At 41.5% G+C, this 9,666-nt stretch overlaps 1 protein-coding gene and 1 long non-coding RNA gene across 2 annotated transcripts; one reads left to right on the top strand and one right to left on the bottom strand.

Annotated features, from left to right (window-relative positions):
* Window positions 1-82: 82 nt before the first annotated feature.
* LOC121054397 lies at window positions 83-3,752 on the top strand. The gene is made up of 3 exons (XR_005811770.1): window positions 83-1,451; window positions 1,544-1,620; window positions 3,491-3,752. It is a non-coding gene; the product is annotated as an uncharacterized LOC121054397 (long non-coding RNA).
* Window positions 3,753-5,791: 2,039 nt separating this feature from the next.
* On the bottom strand, window positions 5,792-8,275 carry LOC102706941 (obtusifoliol 14-alpha demethylase-like). The gene is made up of 2 exons (XM_006654346.2): window positions 7,805-8,275; window positions 5,792-6,995 (listed from the first exon to the last, which is right to left on the bottom strand). The coding sequence occupies exons 1-2, from the start codon at window positions 8,273-8,275 to the stop codon at window positions 5,934-5,936; spliced, it is 1,533 nt and encodes a 510-aa protein (XP_006654409.1). The 3' UTR covers window positions 5,792-5,933.
* Window positions 8,276-9,666: the final 1,391 nt, after the last annotated feature.

The following is a 9,666-nucleotide window of genomic DNA, read 5'->3' as shown; positions in this document are numbered from 1 at the left end:
TCCTGATGGGTCGCTCGTGCTCCGTCTCACTAGCACAAACGACATGTCTCTGTTTATATCGACGTGTCCGTTTATTCTCACGTTCCTTGGTCAGCTCAGCTTCTTCTTGACCGGTGTACAGGGAACGTTCATGTATAGGCAAGCAAAAATCCCCATTTCTTTCTACAGAGCCTCAAGGCCCCAAATTCCCCAATCTATTAGTAGCTATGCTGCCAGCCAACATCATGCCCTCGGCCAGCAGCGATGACGGCTGCAGCGGCGACGGTGACGGGGGCAACTACAGCAGCAGTGGCGTCGACGGCGGCAGCGGCGCCGACGCCGACGCCAGCGACGGTGGCGGGTTCAATCCAAGACCACCGAGAACAAGCAGCGTTGTCATCGCCCACTACGCTAGCATAGCATGAGCGTATCAATCACGGTCAAGCTGCAGCAAGCTCAAGATGTTGGAGCTTGTAGGTACCTATTGTGTTTAATACTAACTTGCCCAATAAAGTGGATCCACTCGACCTGCTATTAGCATTTGTTTGGTGATGACTCCATACATATGTTCTTTTGTTGCTTTGCTCTAGATATGCCAGCATAAATATGTATTTACAAGTTACAACCACAAATCTCTGTAGTGCATAATTCAGTAACAGTAACCTGCAAATATAAATCGTTTTAGCACTAAATAGAAATGAATAGACAAGAAATTCAACTAAACATATAGTGAAAATCATTGTCAAATTGTTGGATTGGCTGCCCATGATGCCATCCTTCATTTTCTGGAGTCATTAACGCAGGAGCATGAACTGAACTATGTATCGATGCATGTAAAGCCGCATTGTACTCTGATATGTGTAAAAAGGATTGGTTATTGGGAACCTCAAAATGACCCTGTTACAAGAAAATTTAATGGAAAAAGGTCAGCGGCAATAATCAAACCATGCAGTTTTTTCTGATTAAATTATGTGTTGAATATACCATTACTGTAGTATGTTGTTCCGGCTGCATCTCCATCATTGGTTGAGGTTGTAGTGAAGTGGTTGAGACATCCTCGTTCGTCTTCTTCTTCTTTCTCCGTGATTGTGCTTTATCTATGCCACTAATAGGTCTTGCTGACCCACGTATTTGTTTTTTCTTGAGCTTAATGCCTACTGGCTTACTAGGCTTCTGAATTTCTTTTGTAACTACACAAATAAATTTGGCATGCATAGTCAGATTAGGATAGGACAAATAATTACTATATGGAACTGATATACAAACCTTGTGGAGAAAAGGAGCTCTCTAAGTCTGGATCACATCTAATTTTCAAGCATTTCTCTATATCTTCTGCCAATTTTTCTGCACAACTAGCAGATATGGAATATGTTTCTTCAGATTTTGCAGCTCGAGAAGCAATTCTAACAAACATTCTGCATAGTGAGGAGTACCGGTCTGATAATTTTATTCTAGGATCATCATGCATATTGGTATTTCCACTTATATGAAGTACTTTTGCATCAATTGTCCATCTTTTCAGTATATACTGTTGAGGAACTGATTTGATGTTATTGATGTCAAGTACCTTCAATGCATGAGAGCACAGAATGCCAACAAATTCAAACTTCTTGCAGCTGCATTTGACACTAGACTCCAATGGTGAGAATTTAACAACATGTTCCAGATGCTTGCCATGAGATTTTATTTTGTACACATTTTCTGTATCAATATCATCACAATAAAATATGTCACAATTCAAAGTCTGCATTACCTCTTCCTCAAATAGTTTATATACTGCTGGAGTATAAACTTGTACTACATCCTGTAGTATTCTCAACTCTGCCTTTAGCTTTGGTGTACTTTGTGTTGCTCTGAAGTCATACTTTCCCTCCTCATACCTTTTATCTCCTACCAACCTATCAAAGTGCCCAAAAAAGGTAAGCATATCATATTTCACACTAATATAACCTTTTAGTTCATTATTCAAGCTCTCATTTCTTTGGGTAGAAACCATATCAGCAGAGAATGTGTTTTGACCATATACTAGTGCCCATTGATGCCTTTTCTCGAAAAGCCGCTGCAACCATTTGTTTTCTTCTAGTTTATATTCAGCCAGCAATTTGTGCCATGCTTTTATAAATTCTTCTTCCTCCTCTTGATCATATATGCATGTTTGAAAGTCACTATTAAATTTCTTATAGTCCTTAACACACCCGGCAAGATGCTTGCATGCATTTTGATTCATATGCCATACACAGATCCGGTGATGAGTTTCTGGAAGAACTATTTTGATTGCTTTAGCCATAGCTGCATCTTCATCTGTCAAAATTGTTTTTGGCTTCTTTCCTGACATAGCATTTAGAAATGTGTTAAATAGCCAAACAAAACTATCAGTTGTTTCATCGTATAGGAGTGCAGCACCAAAAACAGTAGTCTTCTTATGATTATTCACTCCTACAAGCAAACCAAAAGGACGCCCGTCATCCAATTTTCTGTATGCTGTGTCAAAGCCAACAACATCACCAAAATCTTCATAGTCCGCAACCATTTTAGAGTCGGCCCAAAAAATATTGGTTACTAAACCATCTTCATCAACCTGAATAGAATAGAAAAATCTGGCATCTTCTGATGCTTTCTTCTCCATATATTCCAAAACTCCTCCCGTGTCACCTTGTTTTGTCTGCAGTGACCTCTTTGAGTACAATTTATTCTTCATGTCGACACGCGTGAAGCCAAGATTTTCAAATCCGCAAGCTTGTTTTGCCAGAGGTCAACGGCTGCTTTAGTGGAGATGCCTACAGATTTTGCAACTTGAGCTTCAGTTATCTTCCTTTGTGACCTTAACTGGTGAGCTTGGCTTCTAGTGGCGAGAGCATGGTTATGTTGAGGCACAAAGTGGTAGACAGAATATAATCTATCTATAAGACTTATCTTCATAGATGCTTGGCACTTGCATCGAGTTTCTGGTCGACTAAAACTATTATCGTAGCCTGAAGTTTCTGCTCTTTTGTCAATGCCTCTAGTTCCTATTAATCCAATAAATTGTTTGTAATCTAATATAACCAATGTAACATATCATCAAACCAAAAACAAATAAATAAAATACCTTCACGAGAACAACAAAATGTCCTGTTCTTTATAATTTTGGAATCCCCAAAATTATGATAGCTGCTTCTTCTAATGCTGAAACCCTTCTCACGGGCATATGCATTGTAATAGTCATAAGCTTCTTGTTCAGAGTGAAATTTCATTCCGACTTTTGGCGTCATGTCTTCAGGAGCTTCTGTTGTTTGTGAATATGCATTTCTTCCATGATCCTAATTTTATTTGTTGTATTTACCATGAAAAATTGTAAAAAGAAGGGGGGAATGATCAATACAGTTTCATTTTACTTGTTTTCATATGCACACATGCATGCCCATAACTATGAAAATTGATCCATGAAGCAATTCAACTCAGATTCAACTTATCTAAGAAAATTTAAGTGACAATATATTATTCTTACCTTCGGTATTTGCTCTGTTCCCAGGCTAGCAAATGGATCATGGGGTTCGTGAGATCTGGAAATGACTCTGTTATGGAAGAATCGTGGTGTTGTCTTCCATGGTGACAGGATTTTGGATGATGCCAGGGGTTTGATATGAGATAGATTAGTTTTCCACGATGGATATGTATTGTACAAAGAAGGCAGCGGTGCCTGTAACTTTGTTTCCCGCCACCAATTCTCTCTGTTTGGCGCCACAATTATGTTAGCTAAATTAATTGGTGTTTCCATTTACCATGGTATTTCCATTTACTGGGTGTACGGTGTAACACGTTTACATAAACGGAGACAGATAAAGCGACGACACCTGGTAGAAACAGGGAAGGAAACAGATAGTCGAAACAGGGAAGCCGCGTTCAGGCTAAGCTGCACTTGACCCATATCCCAACCGGCACGCTCCACGACGTCGTGTTGGCCTAGCCGGCCCATGCCGCAGCCAATTCCAACAGCCGCCACCAAATCCTGCATCGTTGCGCCCAAAAACCTGTCATCCCCATTAATGGTGCGCAAAACTAAATCCGTCACTGAACCGTATCGTTTTAATTGATTAGGTGGCTCTTTGGATCCAGTAACTTTTTTTTTGTCTCTTGTCATATCGGATGTTTAGATGTTAGTTAGGAGTATTAAATATAAACCGATAACAAAACTAATTGCATAAATAAATACTATTTTATTAGACAAATTTTTAAGCCTAATTAAGCCATGATTAGCAAATGTTTTACTGTAGCATCACATTCGCTAATCACTCAATAGATTCGTCTCGCGAAATAGTCCAGAGTATGCGATGGGTTTTATTAATAGTCTATATTTAATACTTCTAATTACTATCTAAACATTTGATGTGACAGGGACTTGAAAAAAGTCTGTGGAAACAAACCGGCCCTATGTTTGCCTTTTATGTTACTCCTTGCTCCATGCATTCTTTGCTCCCTGCGCCATACATATATGAAGTTTCTCTTGTTCGGTATAAAACCGAACCGATTTTCTTCGAATTCTTTTATTTAGTTTTGTTTTTTTAACAAATCCAGTTTTTATTTTACATAAACCGATATTAACTTAAACCAAAGAAACCAAACTAAGCAAAATCGAAAGAATCGAACACCCACCCCCAATCGCCATGGCTCCTTGTTGAGCATGTTTGTACTTGCCACTCCTTCCCCCTTCCCTAGGATGGTGTAGTTCCCAGCTGCTACATGTGTTGTTGAGAGTTAGCTCATCTAAGTGTATGCTTCTCAACGATCAAAGCAAGAAGTGGCCTTCGTTCAAATTGATTTTTCTCTAATTTTTGCAGTGCTCCTCGAGTTGGCCTTCAGATTGGTTCTACAACTTCTTAGATTCCTTGAGTCATATTGCCGTCGACATCCTTTCACTTTCATGGACTTCCATAATCCTACTATCCTAGATAATCGATTCATCTCCACACTAGATTTCCCAAACCATAACGTCTTTTCTTAAAGATGGTTAAATACACTAAGAATCAGCTCACATCCACCCATGACCATGAGAAGGACTATTACAAATAGTTTGTTAACCTCTGCATAGAGGTACACTTTATCCATATGACACAACTTACTATAGACAACAACATATGTTGTACGGACAAAGCCAACGAATTATGAGATTTTTGTGACAAGACTTTCCCAAGCCACCCCAGGATCACCCCAAGCCAACGAGAGAGATCCTAAAGCCAACCACAGGGTATAGGTCCTAGATCATGGTGTTCTTGAAAGCTTGAGATGCTTTCCCCACCTCCCCTCCTGATGAATTCAATTCTTCTAGCATGAAAGATTTCCCTAGACGGATTAGTCATCATGGTAGGGGTATACTATTTCATCCATGTAGTTGCACTATTCTATGCTTGGATGAAATTCCCTAGAAATCTTTAAGGGAACTGCATAGGCGTCACATGACCTTGCGCCGCGAGTTTCTCTTTTGAAACTCATTTCCATCAAAAGGTACCAATTAAAGATATCGAGTTTGATGGTCTTTTTTATCATCCTTAAAAAATACCTTAATGTACCAAGAATTTTATTCTAAATTTTTGGTACCTCAAGGTATCATATTTTCTACACTAAAGAGATTTGCTTCGGTCCATCAAAAAGTATATAAAGGTACCGGTATCTCGAGGTGCCAAATCGTTTTCCATAATTGAATCTAGCTAAGTAGGATGTGCACTGTTACATCCAACGATTAGAAATGATTTGGTACCGCAAGGTATCAGTATCCAAGGTACTTTTTGTTGGATCAAAGTAAATCGCTTAGACTAAAAAGTGTGGTACCTTAAGATATTTTTTTTCGAGGATGGTAAAAAAGATTGAGTTTGACACATAAAAGAATATAAAAACATATATTACATCCCGATGCTACCGGTAAGGAGCCTCTACATATATATCGATGCATACAGGTATATATGTGCATAGGCTAGCTATTAAGTGGTAGACAGTTGCCTTCTCTTGTAGCTCACCATCACCTTCCCTTTGGGCTCCGGCACTAGCTTACTCCAATCTGTCTTGGGGAACGGAGACACCAACCTGAGCTCGAAATTCCTCAGCAAATGGCTCCAGATCGCTTTGATCTGCAGGTAAGCGTACCCCTCGCCGACGCAGCTGTTCCTCCCGCCACCGAACGACGTGTAGGAGAATTTCCCGCCAACCTTGTCCTCCTCTCTCCCCGGACCAAACCGGCCTGGATCATACAGGTGGGGATCCTTGTAGATGTAGGCCACACGGTTGCTGATCACTATGGGGCTCGCGATGGTGTGCCCTGCCGGGACGCGGTACTCGTGGCCTTCTCTCGTCCGGACGGCGAACTGCTTCAGCGCCGTCCTGACCATCGTCGGCGCCGGAGGGTGCAGCCGCAGCGCTTCCTTGATGCAGCGGTGCAGCGTGGGCATGTCCGTCAGGAACCCGTAGTGGTCCGTGATTGTGCCTGTGCCGTCGGCGGCGGCGGCGGCGTGTTTCCTGACGAGGTGCTCCTGCTCGTCGACGGCGGCGGCGAGGAACTCGCGGTGGCTGAGCAGGCGAGCGCCCGTCCAGACGCTGGCGTGGGTGCTCGTGTGCTTCGCGGCGAAGAGCAGGCTGATGACGAGCCCGGCGACCTCCGCCTCCGCCGCGGCGCGCCCGTCGTCCCTGTACCTGGAGTCGATCAGGCTCTGGAGCACGTCGTGCTTGCCATTACCGGCGGCCTCCTGGTGGTCGTGGTGGTGGTCTCCCTGCAGCTTGCGGGATCTCACGATGTCGGAGATGATGGCGTGGAGCTTCTCGCGCGCCGCGTCGCGGCGGCGGTTGGAGGGGATGACCCGGGAGTAGGGGAAGAAGACGCTCATCAGGTTTAAGCCGTTCTCGATGTCGCGGAATAGTCTGCAGACCTCGTCGAACCTCGCCATCACCTCTCGGCCGAGTAGGCATCGGCCTGAGATCAGCAGGAGTAGCTGCTCTAGCTCATGTTTCAGATCAACCGTGCCGTCTTGCCCCCATTTTGCGAAGTAGTTCTGCACAAACATGAATCGATCGTACATAGGCTGTGTTCGACGAAGAAAGAAAGATTATCTGATTTTTTAAATATCTTTATGATGGTATAAAAGATAAAATTAACTATTCTAAAGTTTAAAAACTAATATAGAAAAATGAGATGATAAACTTTTTTAAAAGAAACATATTGTTTAGTAATTTAGAGAGCTGTACCAAAGCCGAGAAAAAACAGAATAATATAATATGACATAAAGAACGCAAAAATGCCACGATAAGTTGAAGATTCTGCTGGTTGGGTGCTGTATATATAAATCCTAGTCTAATTTATCATCTCAAATAGAAATTACAATCTCGAATAGAAATTAAAATGCTCCTTTTCTTAAACTTGTTCATTGTTCTCATTCCGGTCCCTAATATTTGAAATTGCAAGTTTAAATATTTGATTTCGTTAAATATATCACCTAAGGTCCAAAATTGCCACGGTCGCAACGCGGTTGACCACGTGGCAAGACAAAATCGGCTCGACTTCGCAACCATACCAATTGTACACCTCAAGTGGCGCATCTAACAAGATCAAGGGTTGAAATGTGCAATTTCAAAGATTAGAGACCATGACAAGAACACAAAACAAATTCAAGTACCCGCAATGTAATTTACTCTTATCTAAAAATGGTTTTTTATCATGCTTAAAAAATATCTCATATACCAAAAAGTTTTAATAAATTTTACATAGAAAACGTTGGTACTTTATAGTACCTCGAGATGTTTAACCAAAATGGTAAAAAAGTTTTTTTTTTTAAAAAAAAGTGGTAACTGCCGCGATACTTACCTCAACCTCCTGAACCATGGGGTCGACATGGATCCTCAGCCTGTTCGGCTTCAGGGCCTCAACGAAGAAGCGGCCCTGCTCCATCCGGGTGGCGTCGTCCACGCCATGGCCGACCTCTCGGCCAAACATGGGCACCGTGAACTCGAACAGCCTGCCATGGCCGACCTCCGACTCCAGCCCCTGGAAGAAGTGCGCCGACGCCTCTGGCCCGACCAGGAAGGTCACCCTCAGCACGCCCACGGTGAACACGCTGCCGAACTCCGTGTACAGCCGGCGCATCATCGCCGGTACATCGCCTCTGAGGAGAGCGGGCAAGAGCCCCAGGAGAGCAGTGCAGTTCACTACCGGCGGCGGCGGCGGCGTTTCGCAGGCGACTCCTCGTCGTCGTCGTCTTGCGATCTCGGTGACAGCTGCAGTGATGGCCAGGGCGGCTATGGCGAGCAGCACGGCGCCGGTGCTTGTTATCTCCATGTTGTTAGTGTAATCTGCAGCCTCGATCGATCGATTCATGGATGAAAGCACATGAGAGAGGTTTTATAGAAAATTCTTAAAGATAATTAAATATTCGGTATAAAATTTTGGTACATGTAGGTACATATTATCTTGAGATATTAAGTTTTTACCAAAAAAAAAAATTGATGCCTACGGATAACTCCTCGAGAATGGTTAAAAAAAAACTCATTTCGTTAACCATTACTACAGCTAATAACCACCAAAGAATTAACTCCTCCAAATAGAGAAACTAAAAAGAACAGAGCGTACCTGAATAGAAAGTACTTTCTCTCTTCAACCTCGTAGAACTGTAACCTGCAATTCTGCATGTAAGCAGAAAATACGCTCCCTCTCCTCTGAACTGAACTACACTTGCAGCTAGCATCTCCAGGTTCCAGAAAACGCATCGGAGATTATAGATGAATATGATGGGAGATGAGATTAATATAATATAATGGTCAATCCCTTCTGGCTGCTACTATTAGTACAAGTCAACAGCAACCAAACTATATTAGCTTGCGTGCCACATGCCCACAAGAATATTACAGGCTGCTACATGGAATAGATCATACTGGAGTGTACATCAATTAGAGTTAGGCTCTGTTTAGTTCTTAAAAACTTTTCCCAGAAACATCACATCGAATTTTTAGACATCTAAATAAAACATTAAATATACATAAATATTAAAACTAATTACACAGTTATGAGGGAAATCGTAAGATGAATCTTTTAAGCCTAATTAGTATATGATTAGCCATAAGTGCTACGGTAACCAACATGTGCTAATGATGAATTAATTAGACTCAAAAGATTCGTCCTGTGGTTTCCAGGCGAAATCTAAAATTTATTTTATAATTAAATTACATTTAATACTTCAAATATATGACTGTACGCGTCGATATAACCTGTATTCTAAAAAATTTTTGAGAACTAAACGCAGCCATAGCTAAGTCACCGATCGAAGCATAAAAATATGTCGTATTGGTTACTTAAGTAAATGGGCACAATCAGGTGGGAACAAGCTCAGTACTAACCACTCTCTCAGTTCTTGTCAACTTATCGCCCATTTAATACACATGTTTGGTCATTATCTTTTTTTTCAATAGTACTTTGGAAATTAATTAATGGTCCAACGAACAAAGCCACTGTATACTTTCATGGGTAGATGCAGAAAATACGGGAAACCGGATCGAGACGCTAAAACAGTCAACGCGCTAGGGCGCTAATGGATTCGTTATGATCAGGTTTAGCTTATACTACTTCGATTGATACGCTCTTGATGTCGATGGTTATCTTATTTAATTATTCTTTTATAAATATAAAATTATAAGTCATTCTTAAAATTTCTTTAGTAATAAATCAAATCATAA

This window comes from Oryza brachyantha, chromosome 5 (genome assembly GCF_000231095.2).
Source record: "Oryza brachyantha chromosome 5, ObraRS2, whole genome shotgun sequence".
Lineage (NCBI taxonomy): Eukaryota > Viridiplantae > Streptophyta > Magnoliopsida > Poales > Poaceae > Oryza > Oryza brachyantha.
This window is presented reverse-complemented; position numbering and strand designations above follow the sequence as displayed.